The sequence below is a fragment of the Parasteatoda tepidariorum genome, chromosome 9, assembly GCF_043381705.1.
Source record: "Parasteatoda tepidariorum isolate YZ-2023 chromosome 9, CAS_Ptep_4.0, whole genome shotgun sequence".
NCBI lineage: Eukaryota > Metazoa > Arthropoda > Arachnida > Araneae > Theridiidae > Parasteatoda > Parasteatoda tepidariorum.
Window position 1 is genome coordinate 87,545,878 of NC_092212.1, and position 16,067 is coordinate 87,561,944.

Genomic DNA, 16,067 nt, shown 5'->3' on the forward strand with positions numbered 1-16,067 from the left:
CATAACAAAATCCATGATAGTTCAAGAAGTGTGTATAATATCGAAGTAAAATACATGACAAGACTTCAGAATTAATAAAGAGTTTGTTACATTTTTAAATTCAATCGTTCATTTCCATTTGTTCATCTGCAGTTAGCAGCTCTCTTTGAAAGAAAATAAAAACAACTGGAACGCGTCACAGAAAAGATGATTAAAAAAAAATCCAACTAAAATTTCTTGTAAGATAACAAGACTTCCTTTAATAGTGCTTGATTTCATATTTTGATTATTTATGGCGTTCTTCATAGAATGTTTTATGATAAAAAGCTAGATATTTTTTTCAGTGTAAAGTTATTTTACAGTTTCATTAAAAGTTTTAAACTTCATATTGCTATAACAATTATAAAATTTATGTAATACGAGTATAACGAACATTTTGCAGTAGACTAAAAAGTAGCAAATTATTTCCATGCCCTTTCGGAAGAAAGCGGAAGAGTATTTCTGCTGGTGATAGAAATTCGTTAGAAAAGTTTGGTGCACTACATTTTAGTGTCGGTTGTTCTTTTCTCCTTTTCTTGTCAAATAAAACTACAGGTTTTTAATTTTTTTTCCTTATTTCACGTTAGTTGCCTGTCTGTTAGTATTTTATTTGTGGTTAATCTGCTCTCAGAGGTTATGTCTAGAAACGATCGAAACTTTGTTTGGCGATAAATTCTTTTTTCCATTAAAATGGTTATAAATTCTTTTTGTACTGGCCAGTAAGCTTGTTTTATCAACAAGCGTGTGTCAGACAGTGGAAGAAACTTTTTTATATTCTGGCAGTTAATTTCCAGTGCATTTAATTCAATTGGGTAAACTCTGCTTCCAACGGTGAGGAAATAAATTAAGCTTGGAATATTGACTGTGTACGGAGCTATAGTGGAATTTTGAGTGCTCTAGTGAGACAAACCTCTGTCTAACTCTTAACTGGTGATATAAATCCTGTCTTAAGTGGTCAGGAAAAGATTGAAACTTAGATAATCATTAAATTCAGAACAGAAGCAGCGTTTTGAGCTCTTTAGTTTAGATTGTAGTAAAAATTTTAAATGGCGGTCATTTCTCTCGGGTAACGTAAATTCTGCTTTCAGATGTCAGGAAACGATTGGAATTTGTATCCTCATCAGTCATAGAGCTTCACGAAAATTTTTAGCGCTCTAGATCGTCAGGAACCAGTTAAAATTTTGAATGCAAGATTTCAGCACAAAAACGAGTTAATAAAAAACAAAAGAGTATTGTACTTGTATTTGTCTTTCTTTTCAATGACATATCCAGTGATGGGAGTTCCCCCGTTATTGGTCGGTTTCTTCCATTTCATTGTTACGAAATCTTTGTCGTAATCCACTATTTCCGGTTGACCAGGGGGTGTGGGTGGATCTAGAACACAAAAAGAGTTTCAGCACCAATAAAACATTGTTTTTACTAAATTTAAATTTTTTGGTCTACTTAAACAATAAAAAAATTAACAGAGAATGGTATCAATGATTATTAATGTTAAAATTTACGATTTGTCAAGAAGAAACAAAAAAGAAATTAATAAAAATAAAAACAAAAGAACATAAATGTAATTATCAGCAGGCAGAGCCGGATTATACCTTTCGTAGGCCCTAGGCACAGCCGTTTTCGGGGCCCTTCCCTCCTTCCCCCACTCCTCCCCTCTTTTCAAAATAGATGCTAAAATTTTCTAGCATATTTTTTTTTACATTTTTATTAATATGGATTTTAATTTACAAATTTGTTTATCGAACTTTATCTGCAATACCAACATACTGCCGATATTGTAGTTGATATCGATAATACGTACCATTATGATTGGTTCGATCGATAACTATGTAAAGGTAAACACTTCACGTCAACAATACAACAACAAACCAGCAAAGAAAACAGTGANGAATAATGGAAGAATCGTCTGCCGAAGACAAAACTTAATTCGTTTACATCCATCTTTCTTGTTTTCTGCCCTGGAAAGGGTTTATTCGATTAGCAAAATAATAATGAAGATAAACAAATTTGTGAAGGGTCCGATTAAGAGAAAAATTATATTGTGAAGGATTCGTTTTTAAGTTAAAATATTTTGTGAAGGGTCCGTTTTTATGAAAAGATATTTTGTGAAAGATCCGTTAACGGACCCAAATTTCTTCTAAACAGACCCCTGCAGATGTTCCGTTGGATGCTCAGTCAAACGCAAAACTCCCAGTGATTAGCTCCCAAGCACGCTTGGAACTCATTTTATCGATCCACTGAAGAAATGAAAGGCTGAGCAAAACTTTCCTAGCCCGAGGATCGAGCCAAGGACCTGTGGCACGAAGCCACCGGGTGTCAGGGATTTGTCACTTATATGTAGTGCTTATTAATGTAAATAATACTTATTAATGTTTTCATAAAGAAAGAAACAAACCGTAAGGATTTTTGGCTATGATGGGTTGAAATGCTTCTAAAGGTTCAGATTCACCGAGTCTGTTTACGGCTTTCACACGGAACTTGTACGGTTTTCCGGGTTGCAAACCTTTCACCTGTGAAAATAAATCATTTGCATTAGGAGAAAATTTACATACATTTCATTAGTTAAAAGTAATGTGTGTAGTATATGTGTATAACATTGTATGTGTATAACATAGTAACATATGTGTGTTTCAATCTTGTATCAATACGTTGTTCTGATAATATGATCTATAAATAAACCAGTCATGTAAAGAAAAAATGCCATTTTTTCTTAGCGCATCAAAACGTTAATATGATGTGTTGTAGTTTGCTCAAAACTATATTTCTGGGAATACAGTTTTAAGAGCGTGTCTTTCATGTACAACTTCTTACCATAACCAAATCATAATTTTTGATGGTTTTCCACTGATGGACCAACATAATCTTGTTGGTAACCATCAATAATTCTATCATGAACTATTATATTTTTTGGAAAGTAACCATCATCTCAATGTAGGAATTCGGGCTGCTTTATGATGGTCCAAGAAGAATAGCAACTTGTTTTGATGGTTTGTTCATGTTGAAATGTTGCGAATTTCCATCATAGAATCTTCGAAATAAAATGTTAGAACAATCATGAACTATCCCAATGTAGGAATTCGGATTGATTCATGATGGTCCAACATAAAAAAACCAAATTGTTCTGATGGTATATTCAATAGAACCAACCAGAATTCCAATTAAACCATCAGGGAAATGTATAGTTGGAACCATCAAGGATCATCATGGATTGTTGGTCTATGACAGTCAAACTTTTCTTGATGGTTAACCATCACAGTATTAAAGTAGCATTTTCCATCATGGAACGATGGAAGTTTGCTGGCATATCAAAAGCCATGAAAACGTAATGAAAAATGTTGGATGATGCAGACCATTCAATGATGTTGGACCATCATGAAATGCACTGAAACCAACATAAACCATCAAAATGTTTTGATGGGATCATCAAGACTTTTGACTTGGGTACGCTTAAACTATGATAGCTTACAGAAATAATGGTTAAATCCAAGTATGGAGTAGACATACTTTCTTATTGTATTATAAAAGCAGTATTAAAATGAATTTACCTTCAGATTTGTGTCTGCCCCAATAGTTTCTCCCGCTGGAACCCATTGTCCAGTCTGGGGGTCCAACTTTTCAACTTCGTAGTGGTCAATGGGGGCACCACCATCGTCAGAGGGTGGGAACCACTTCAGGTTACAGCCTTCTGCGTGGACATCTTCTATTTTCAGTGGTCCGTTCGGGGGTGAAGGATGATCTACAAACAAACATATTTATATTTTTTGGTGCATAAAAAGGATATTTTTTACTGATTGACAGAACTAATTTATAATTATCTTGAGAACGTTCTAAGAAGAAGACATACCTAGGACGATGACTTCAACATCTGCTTCATCTTTACCGTATTCATTGGTGGCAGAGATGGTGTATTTACCACTATCGGATCTCTTGGCGTGTTTGGCGTTCAGCTTGGTGTTGTAGGGGACATCTTCAAGCTTTATATGATCAGTGGATAAGAATTTTTTGCCATTGTGCAGCCAGGCTGTTGTGGGTGCAGGTTCACCGGACACATTCACGTCAAAGTGGAATGACTGTCCTGCCTTCACTCGAACTTTATTCAGATTGCTTCGATCGATTTTTGGAGGAACTGTAAGATTATAAAACACAAGAAAATATTAGGGCAGAACGTGTTGAGACATTATTTAAAATCTTTACAATTTTTCAAAAATATCACCAATTTTGTAAAATTTTACTTCATACTCATACAGATGTATCCTTAAAATCAATAAATCAAATTACTTTACATTCTTGCTTTTTTATATAAACTTGTGGGGAGAGTAGAAATCGACGATGTCAACCATCATCCATGAAAAGGTACCCCATCATAGAATCGAGTTAACATGGCTCATAAACTGGGGAATTTGGAATTGTACTTTTGTAGTGCACTACAGTACTCCCCCACCAGAATTTTATCTGGGATAGAATGCGATGAATGGGATATCACCAGTTGATTCATTGCTGTTTCGTGAGAAGCTGAGAGAGCTGTATTAAGATCACCGTACTTTTAAATGCTGATCGTGTGAGCTGTATTAAGCTCACGATCGTGGTGGCTCCTATGTTGCCATCAGCAGTCGAGTGTACACAAGCCTGACGTTCTGTGTGATCGAGACTGAGTAGCAACAGATTGAGGAGGTGGATAATGTCGCAGTCACAAGTAGCAAGTCAATTGTTTAATGGGGACCATCTATCGAAGTAGGCGTGTTCAAATCGCAGTGGGAGTTACTGTCAAGATGGGGGTGTTCACATCAGGTCCGAAGGTCTCCAATAAGGGGATATCGACAATGTCAACCATTATCCATGAAGAGGTACCCCAACATAGAATTGAGTTAGCATGTCTTATATACTAGGGAATTTGAAATTGTATTTTTGTAGTGGTAGATACACCAAACTTAAGCAATGCTTCGTGTTTTTTATAATCAGCATAGATGGAGTTAATTTTTACTAACATTTACAATTAATATAATCTAACAGTCATGAACAACTTAACCAAATGGCAAAATGTAAATATTATCTACTTCAAATAATAATGACAATATCACATGATGACAGGACTTTTGAAGAACAGCATTCAGAAGCTGCGCAACAAGCTGTTGCAATAATCTGTCTCAATGTGCACTATGTATTAGGGGGACCGGAAAGTGATGTCGTTTCGGTGCATTTGATATTTGTTATCAATATTTTATTTTTTTATCACTAATATATTCACCCTCGTTAGCAATAACCTTTCAATGCCAGATCGAAAATGAATTTAAAAACTAGCGAATATTTAATGTATTAATTTTAAGACTAGCGAATATTTAATGCGCCGAAACGACATTGCTTTTTGGTCCCCGTAATGGAATATAAATAACCTGAAATTTGATGTTTTTGATAGTTTTAAATGTCTTAGATGCTGAAGAAAGATGGTACTAATCAAGTGCATAGAAAATATAAATAAATTGTTAAATAATCCTAACTGACCATACATATCTTGGTCTATAAACTAAATGGTGTTAAAATATCCAATCGATGACGATTTTTTACCCAGGAGCTTTCACAGATACTGAACAGTTTTCACGAGAACTCTGACTATTCTGCTGCCATGGAAACAAGAGTAAAACCATTTCTAATGAAAGAGAATTTAAACAAAAATGTCATGCATCTCCCAACTTAAATTAGTCCTTAACTGTTGACCCCAAAACTTCATTCGAAGTCACTTATCACCATTACCACAGTATGGAGTAGTTATCGCGGAAGTTGGAGAGTGTCCCTGAGAATATTTACAATTCAATTTTTCTTTTCACTGAACTGTTGCAAAAAGAACGTACTAGAAAAGAAAAAAAAAAACATTAGCATTTGCAACCAAAGAAATTGAAAAAATATCGCTGGATGCTAAGGCCAGCATAACAAAACCTACCTATCCTCTTATCATATATAAATTTGATGGAATTACTCGAAACATTTGGAAAGACAAATTCGGTGGACACTGCAGTGTTTAGTTTGCTTGTATTCCTTATTAATTATCATCATTATTCTTTATTATCTACAATTTTTCGGGACTTCTTGAATTGTTTTCAATTAACACTAGATTCCCCAAGGAAATCATTTTGACTGCTTTTTAATTTCAATTGGAAAAACAATGATGACACAATTTCTTAGAATTTTGTCACTTTTTGTACGACAGATAAATTTTTTTATCGTTAATATTTACTAATAACTTGCTATATAACTGTAAATAATATAAAAAATATTAATTTTAAATAAATTTATTTACACATTATTTATTCTTTCACAATCCAGTCATTTTGACTGTTTTTGGGCAATGCAGGTATTGACTAAGTTTCAGTCTTTCTAATGTTAAGCAAAAAATTAAGAACAATCGGAATACTCGCGAAGGGCACTCATAATAACGCCTAAGTTCATTCTAACTCAAAATTCGAACTTACCTTTTCGAGATTTCGTAATAACTGGATCAGTAGGAGCACTGGGTTCACCTGGACCAGCTTTGTTGATGGCTTTAACGCGAAACTCGTAGGGTTGACCCTGGATGAGACCTGGAACTGTAGCTTTGGTCTCGTCTGCGGGAACTTCCACTGCTTTTTCCCAGTCACCCCACTTGTCTTTCTTTTCAACGATGTATCCTGTAATGGGGGATCCCCCATCTGATGCGGGAGGTGTCCACTTCAAATCTACGTGGTCTTTGTCCCAATCCGTAACCTCTGGTTTATTGGGTTTTCCTGGTTCATCTGTTGATGTTAAACAAATGTAAGTACTTTGTTAGATTTGTTCACTCTATAGCAGCTGCTCCCAATATTTTTCAGCTACGGAACCCTAAATAATTTATCTTCTTTCGGGGTAGCCCTCGATTTTATAAATAAAGTTTTTTAAGGTAATAGTGAACGTTATAGCCTGTTAAAGACTATATTTGAAATATTTAATTAGAGGAAGGAAGAATTTTCATCGTTTTATCATTGATATCCGAAAGTTACATTTTCCAGCTTTTGCGCTATATTTATTCAAATTAAGAATTTGTTTTCAGGGTATAAGTTGAAAATAAATAATATAAATAAGTTAAAATAACCCGAATTATGGTTTATTTCGAAATGAAAATTTTTAAAAACTGCTACAAATGTTGCAAATGGTTACTAAGTAAACATATCTCTTTATTAAGGAAGACAATTATTTTGACTGGAAAAGCGTGATTAGAAGTACTAGCGCAATATTTTATGAATGCCTGTCCTTTTCATAATTTATTTCAGTATATTGTTATTAGGAATATTACAGGATATTATAGCCAAATTATTCAACAAAAGATAAGCGCCTTATAAGTACTTTTCAAGCACTCAATATTTTTAAACACTTTAAAAAAACATCATAATTAGGCAGGGTTGAAAAGTTTTTGATAATTGACGGTTTTATCTAGTTTTAACCATCATGTCAAAAAAAAACCTTTTGGCATTGCTTTTAACAATTGTCAAAGAGCATGAAATTTTGAATCATGTAAAACGAATGGCGTTTTCATACGCTAGGGACTGACAATACGCCGAAATAGATTGGAGTTGAATTAATTATGAAAACGCTGAATCGAACAATGTGAACTTTATGTATAATTTGAAGCGAAAATCAGCACAGTAAAGGAAAAATCTCATTTTGAAAAAGGGAAAAATCAAGCTTTTTTTTAAAAACAATCAATGAAAAAAGCACATTTAAGGGCTCTTAAAAAACAAAAAATAAGCACCTTTAAGCACTTTTTAAAAATGCAGCTCACACTGTATTATATTGTCCTTTGAAAAATTACATTTCTATTTTATTGATATATTCTTAGAATTAATTTCATAAAGACAACCGATATATGAAATAAATTATAGATTGCATCTAAATACAATCTGAGGTTTTGAAACTCATCACTGGCTATAAGAAGTACTAATCGGCGGAACCTCTGTCACTGTTAACGGAACCCTGGGGTTCCACGGAACACCCTTTGGGAACAGCTGCTCTATAGCCAAAAGCATCAAATGAGTAGTGTGTGCATACCGAATGGATTTTTAGCTGTTATGGGCTTGGTAGTCTCTAACGGATCGGATTCTCCCTCCTTGTTGAGCGCTCTAACTCTGAACTTGTAGTCTTTTCCAGGAGTCAGACCCGTAACATCCATACCTACATAAAACAGATTCATGTGATTATGGATTATGGATTATGGAGGGGTTTCGAAATACACCGATCAGTATAAACTTACTCGGTTCTTTTGTTTTACCGACCGGCAGCCAGGTGCCAGTGTCTGGATCCATTTTTTCGACTTCGTATCCCATCAGTGGCACACCGCCGTCATCTTTGGGTTTCTTCCACTTCAATTTGCATCCTTCTTTGTGCACGTCAGACACTTCGAGTGGACCTTCTGGAGACAGGGGAGCATCTACAAATTATAAATAGATTCGATGTTCATTTCTGTGGGATGCGCAGTTAGACAGACAAAACAACAAGGTTTGAAACAACAACAAAAAGTATCTCCAGTTCAATAATCCTAAACTGATTTTTAAAAAAAAAAATTTTTAAAGTTAAAGAGGACAATAAGAAGCATAGCACATAAGCATGGGTGGCACTCTAAAATAATTTCAAGACTGAACTTTTTTTTAAACAAATTACTATGGTACATCATTGTTACTGGAATTTTCAGAAATTTATAACTCACTGACGCCAAAATTTACCTTTCTGTGATAATGGCTTCAGTCATTTTTTTAAATTTTTTTTTATTCGTTTAATTAATTATTAGCAAACGAAACAAAAATAGCTGCTAATTGTGTAGATTTTTTTCACCTATAACTGAATAATAAAACCGTTACATTTCTTCTGAAGTCATTTATATCTCAACTTATTTTTTGCTACACCATTATTTTTTGTTGTAGCACTATAATTAAAAAAAAAGAAACATTGATTTATTTTCGAACAACATGCCAACGCATTGAGGAGGATCAGTAACTTAAAAAAAATTTTAAATTCAGCAATAGTACAAATCTTATTCTGTCATTGCAGTGTGACATCAATACTTGATCATTTTGCAATAATTGAGAAAAATAGCATTGTTTCCTGAAAAATAATTTTTTTATATTTAACAGAAAATATGTTACATTTTTAAAAAGAAAAAAACAAGAAATTAGTTTAAGTAAACAAATAGGAAAGAGATATTAACGGAATTTAGTCCAATGATTTTTTCCAGGACTGAAGAGTGATCCCCATGCATAAGGTTACAGAAAAGAAAAGTTATCTAGCTACAAATTTTTTTTTCTAAGTTCGTTTCTTCGTGTCACATTAGAAAATTTCGTAAAAATAAAATTCGATAAAACGCAGCTTCTTAGCATTGATGGGAACATGTCTATTTGTACTAATTCGATGATGATCTGTAACTTTGTATATCGCTTTTTCCATCTCTCGTGCTGTTGACGCTATTTTTAAAAATGCAGCTGTAGGTTTGAGGCTATAACTGAATGAAAGACTAACTTACCCACTACCAGGACGTTGACAGAAGCGACATCTTTTCCACTGTCGTTCACAGCTGTTATGGTGTATTTTCCACTGTCTGCCCTAGTCACTCTCCTCATCGTGAGTTTCGTGTTGTAGTCAACATTCTCGAGGGTTGTCCTCGTTTCGCTCTTCAAGTCTTTGTCGTTTATCTGCCAGGTGATTTTAGGAGGGGGTTCACCGGACACGTTGACGTCGAATTTGATCGGCTGACCTGCCTTGATGGTCAGATCATCGAACATCGTTCGATCGATCGTGGGTCGTACTAAAAGGCAACGAAAGAAATATGTTCGAGATAAGCAACAACAAAAATGTATATTTAGCACGAGAAGAGTAAAATTGATCAAGTATGAAGGAATGTTCCCACTATTCCTACAGCAATCAAATAGAATTTGATGCTGCAGTCTCACTTTCCTCAGTAATGATTTGGAGTGTTTCGCTAGACTTTTGCTTTAATATTACTTTAATACTAGTGGGATCAGATCGGTTAACTTCATTGTAGAAATGAGCTCTATTTAACCAGGGGTCTGTCCAGGCATTTTGTGAAAGGTCCGTTTTAGGTAAAATTGTGAAAAAAATTACTCGTAATTTGCGAATATAAAATAATCGTTAAGTCACATTCTTTCAACCAGGGTCCGCTTTTGCGAATTTGTACAAATAGGGTCCGTTATTGCAAAATAACTTTTTCAAGGAGTTTTTAAATTGTAAAGACATACAAGATTATGCTCAACACTGTAAAACTACATTTAAAAAAATTTAATTTTAACAAAGAAGCAGCAATTGCTGCTACTAAATTAGCGATGCAACATACAAATATTTGGTATTTAGCCTATACTGCTGGACGCAGAATATTCATTTCGGACGAATAAAGGAAGAAGCGTCTGCCGAAGACCAAATTTAGTTCTTTTACATCTGTCCTTCTCTCCCCCCCCTCTTCCTGGGAAGGGTTTATCCGATTAACAAAACAGTAATGAAGATAAACAAAATTGTGAAGGGTCCGATTAAGAGATTAATTATTTTGTGAAGGGTCCGTTTTTATGTTATAATATTTTGTGAAAGGTCCGTTTTCATGAAAAGATATTTCGTGAAAGGTCCGTTAAAGGATCCAAATTTCTTCTAAACAGACCCCTGGTTTAACCCATTGGTGGTTTTGAAAATGGGAAAAATTGGGAGAATGTTTGTCTCCAATACATTGTTCCCCTTTCTATTAACATGGAAAAACCGGTTTCGCTATATGCAGAGAAGACTGCAGGTTGAAATGTAACTTTTAACGTGCAGAACCGTCAGTGGGTTAAAACGCAGACAAATTCTGAATGACACATTACTAGTCAAGAAGGACCTACCCTACAGGGGTGTTGTTGATTAATTCACCTTGTATGTGTAGATCAGTTTATTTTAACTATGAAAACTCTCTTATGTTATTTTGTTTTTAAACTATTTTTATTTATAGGTCATTACAGATATAAAGCAGTTCATTATATGCTTTCTAAATAATCACACACTAACAGACAATAAGATTTAGTCCTATAGTAGCACAATTCTGCTTCATTTCGATAACCAAAGCTTTCGCCCCCCCCCTTGTGTCTATGTTACAGTGAATGATCGAAAAGGGTGGGTGTTGACTTTCACCGATGAATGTTGACAATCACATAGTCATTTTGGTAAATGTTTAAAATATATACCACGTGTAGTTAAGTGCTACTGCCCGGTATACCCTACACTGATGGTTTTTTAAGATTCAGTGCCACTGCACGGTATACATTTGTCCGGTAGTCTGAACACTGATGTTTCTCCTAATCTATCCGCAGAAGATATTAAAATGTCGAATAAATATAATAATATCAATAAATAAATTAATATCAAATCGGATATATATTACAAATATTTCGGACAATCACCAAAGCGACAATGTGATGGTTGACATTCACCGGTGAAAGTCGACATTCTCTTGATTTCGGCCATTCACGGCAGCATTTATACTAGGTCTTTGACAGCTTCAATACAGCCGAAGAAGAAAATATCGACTTCCAAGGCCAAACAAAGGCTCTACGGATCTAAGGACAAAATTTAATGCTGACCCCTTTCTCAAATTACAAAGTCTTATTTTCATATTTTGTGAAACTTTTGAAAAACCCTTATACAAAATTGCAGTTTTCTTTTCATATAAATATAAAGAATTTTCTTACAATTTTCTTAAAACAGAACTACTTAATAAACATTTTATTTTGGTCAGATTCTCAGCTATCCCGGGACACACAAAAAAAATCTTTTTCGCTGAAATTCAAGGATTTCTTTCAGAGTATAACACACGTTCTTACAACACAAATGGGTGAAGTTTGACTTTTTGTAGAAAAAAAAGCAGTGCATCAATTACTTTTCGGGAATGACTTATTGTAGAGTGCTTAGATAAAAAATGATCCACTCTGAACAACTCTTGATTTAATGATTGGATCATCAAGTTCTAGGACTCAATCATAATGGTTCAAAAGTCATTCATTAAAAATCATATTTTAAGTTATGAAATCAAACATATAAACTTACTTTTTCTGAAGAAACATCCCTTTCCCCCCACGGATTCAGATTTCTGACTCCCTAAATGCATGGGCTAGCCGCAATCCCGGAAACAGCGTCCGAAGAAGTCAGGAAAAGGGTCCAAAGTTTGGATATCCCTTAATGTTAATTCTACATATTTACTACATATTTCGTCATATCTCGAGAAATTTTTTAACGAATTGAAATTTTTTTTCAACGCAAATTATGAAATTCATTGATTCAACGATAACTCCATGAAAAAAATTTAATTATTTTATAATTTTATTTAATATTAGTCGAAAACATTTTAAATTGTAGAGCCTGTTATTTTTTACATCATTTGAAGGAATATAATTCTACGTGGCAAAAATCAATATTTGAGATCGGTCGAAAAGTTCCTCTGTCCTAATCGGTCGAATGGCTCCTGAGATATTGAATTTTTAAAAAATGACTTTTTCAAAATTAGATTTCTCAGGAACTGTTCGACCGAAGTCACCTAAATTTTGTATTTTGTCATGTAAAATTAAATTCTTTATAAATGATGTAAAAAAAAAATTATAACTCACAATTGAAAGTGTTTTAGACTAATGTTGAATAAAATAATGAAAATTTTTTTAAAATTATTTTTTGCATGCAATTATCGTTGGATAAGCGAATTGTGCCCAAACTACTGGAACCCTATTTCCGAGATTGCGGCTACCCTCTATATTTTGAGGGTCAGAAATCTAAATTCGTCAAAAAAATGATGTTTATTCGGAGAAAGTACGCTTTTGTGTCTGATTTCGTAACTTAAAATATCGTTGGCACTAATTAATTAGCATATTTTAAGTCACCCTCTTGAATCATTATGATTCAGTCCCAGAACGAGAAGATCCAATCATTACATCAAAAGTTATTCAGAGTGGTCTCTATTACCGTAATGTTTCGTGGTCCCGACGAACTTTCATATGAATTAATGTTATTCTTCTCTCAATATGACGATATATTTTCTTAAGCAACAAACCCTTGTAAAACGATTTTTTCCCCCAATTTCAACTTTATTTTCCCCATTTATGAATGGTTTTCAAATAATGTAAAAAAACTATTTGATCATCTTTTGCCATTTTCCCACTTTTTTGATAAGAAAAAGTCTCACTGAATATTATTGTAGCGAGATTTTACATTTAAATTTATTTACTAATATTTCCAAGCATACTTACAAAATCTTGGTTTGGCAACAATAGCCTGTGAAGGATCGCTTGGTTCTCCCGGACCTGCCTTGTTGATGGGCACAACTCGGAATTCATATTCTTTTCCTTCTGCCAAGTTGGGCACCGTGGCCTTTAACTTGTCGCCTGGAACTTCGAGTGCTTTTTCCCACGGTCCACCCTTTTCTTTCTTTTCCACAACATAGGCTGTGATGGGGGCACCCCCATCATTTTCTGGAGGTGTCCATTTCAGATCGGCGTGATCTTTGCTCCAGTCTGTCACCTCTGGCTTTCCAGGGGCGCCGGATTCCTCTGCAAGTAGAAATTAATATAGTTAGTAATTAATTAACACTAAACATACCGTAACCAGACAAATGACCGTTTAAGAACTCTTGCATCGAAAATGTTCCTATCATCTTACCGTTTTTGCACATTTGACTTCATGACTTTTTTGAACAAATTATATTCAGTTCATATTCTATTATTATTTTTTCGTATTTTGTTTGTTTCGAATAATACTTGCCGTATACCTATTTCTACCACAACCGGTCATTTGACCGGGAGAATAATGTTTTACTTTATAAGGTTATCGGATCAGAAATGACGATGACTTTCAACGTATTGCATTCGATTAGTTGCACATTTCTGCAAAGACTGCTGCATAGTGAGTTCAATCAGAATAACTGTACATTCAAATTTCAAGAGAGTGCCTAAGATTTTAGATTGGCATTTTTGTGTCAGAAAAAGTGACAAAAACTATATGTTTTGGTAAGGAATAAAAGTGACTATACACAACTATATATTTTGATAGCCTTACTTTATTTCTAACTAACTGTTAGTTTTTAACCAGAAAAATGTCGAAGCAATCGAGGCAGCACAAGTTCTTAGAAGAAATAATATTAATTATGAGAATAATAATGTGAATTATAGAAATAATAATAATTAAAAGAAATATGTTTGCGGAAAATGTACAATGGAAAAGCCCTGTACATGTAAAAAAATGCGTTGAGCAATGAATTAAAAATTCTTAGTCTTTGTGTTTGTAATACATAAAAATTGGCAGTACACAATTTCGTTTAATTATAATAAAGTTTTTTCAGTTTATTTCCTTTCTAACATCCATATTTCATACATTCAATCAAAAAACAAAGTCCGGTCATTTAACCCACTATGGTAGAAATAGGTATAGATTAAGTTTTGGTATGTTTAGTGGTAAGTAAGATTTAAAAACGAAAAAAGATTCTACCAACAAAATTTTAGAAATCAAAAATTGCTATAAAGTAAAATTTTAAAATCCCAAAATGCTATTAACTCAAATTTTGAAATCAAAAGTTGCTGTTAACACAAAAATGCAGAAATCAAGATTTTCTACAAAAACGAACTTAGAAGCCAAAAGTCGACGATAACTAAAATTTTGAAATCAAATGAACTGAGATACATAAATCAAATTGCCTACTAGCCGATGTTAACAAATTAATTTTCTAATAAGATATGAACATTTATTATATATTTTTAAAAAAATCGTTAGCCATCTGATCCTACACACCCCTGGTATCATAGGAAATCCCCTAGTGCCCTGCTGGACATAAAATGCGATCGAAGAACCCAGTCTGCTTTGGCTAGATTTGCAAGCAGACATCCTAAGTGCCTTACTTTTGAGGGAAGCAGAAAGATCTTCCTCACTTAAAAACCAACTTCGCTGGTACATATTCTGATTTGCCTTGGAATTGTTAAGGTGGATCAGATCCTTCTTTTCTTGCGGTCAGCGGCTTACAAATCAATCAATTATCAATTCTTACGAATTATATAAAGATATACTTACTGAATGGATCTTTTGCTATCACAGGTGTATAGGTTTCCAGGGGATCTGATTCCCCCTCAGGATTGAGGGCTTTGACCCTGAAATTATAAGCTTTTCCAGGAGTGAGTCCCGTTATCTCCATTTCAGGATTGTGCGTCTTTCCGACAGGCACCCACGTTCCACTGTCAGGATCCTGCTTCTCCACCAGGTAGCCCTCCAGTGGATGTCCTCCGTCATCTTTGGGTTTGTTCCATTTCAGTTTGCAACCGTCTTTCTTCACGTCAGACACGTCCAGAGGTCCCTCTGGTTTCGAGGCTTTGGCTGTAAAAATTACTATGATAGAGATTTCGTGGGAAAATCATGTTATTTTAGTGATTCCGAAAATTAAATTTGGAGATAGAGTGAAACCACTTGGGAGCGACCACTTTCCTTTTCACAGTAAAATGGTCATTGATAGAGGCGGGTCATTGATAGAGGTTACCTCCATTGACTTCAAAATTGTTACGGGTACATGATTTTTTGCATGCGATTTTATTACCCTTTGGCAAAAAGGGTCTTGGTTCAGATTTGATGGCTCCCACACACTTTTCAACTGTGTACAAGAGTAATAGTAAACAGTGTGCATGCGTTGTCATCGCATGCGTTGCTATAGCTACCGCTGCTGTTTTTATTTTTATTTTCCCTAGCAGATATTTTTAATGTATTTACATAATAATAATTCAAAGTACTAGGAGGCTTCGCCCCCTGCTCGCTGGCGCTCACCAACCCCCGGAACTGCTTTCACAGTTCATTTCGGATTGCTTCGCAATCCAATGCTCGCTTTGCTCGCTCATTGGATACGTTCTTAACGTCTAGTTTTTGTATACTTTTTTGAATACTGAAGTTCCGAAAACTTTTCACTGTAGAAAATTCTAAACCTGTACATTTCAATATTAATTTGAAATTGCAAACAGTTCACATATTTTTCTTAATCACACTATTCTAAATTTCAGTTG

At 34.4% G+C, this 16,067-nt stretch overlaps 1 protein-coding gene across 1 annotated transcript in view; it reads right to left on the reverse strand.

Moving 5' to 3' along the window:
* LOC107453137 (projectin protein bent) overlaps positions 1-16,067 on the reverse strand; it is a 236,219-nt gene that overhangs the window by 106,425 nt on the left and 113,727 nt on the right. The window contains exons 57-66 of the mRNA XM_071185213.1: positions 15,094-15,393; positions 13,284-13,583; positions 9,536-9,817; positions 8,273-8,449; positions 8,071-8,193; positions 6,483-6,782; positions 3,863-4,144; positions 3,564-3,754; positions 2,414-2,528; positions 1,257-1,392 (exon numbers count right to left, since the gene is read on the reverse strand). Coding sequence (XP_071041314.1) covers positions 1,257-1,392; positions 2,414-2,528; positions 3,564-3,754; positions 3,863-4,144; positions 6,483-6,782; positions 8,071-8,193; positions 8,273-8,449; positions 9,536-9,817; positions 13,284-13,583; positions 15,094-15,393 — 2,206 coding nt within the window. The remainder of the gene's footprint in view (positions 1-1,256; positions 1,393-2,413; positions 2,529-3,563; positions 3,755-3,862; positions 4,145-6,482; positions 6,783-8,070; positions 8,194-8,272; positions 8,450-9,535; positions 9,818-13,283; positions 13,584-15,093; positions 15,394-16,067) is intronic.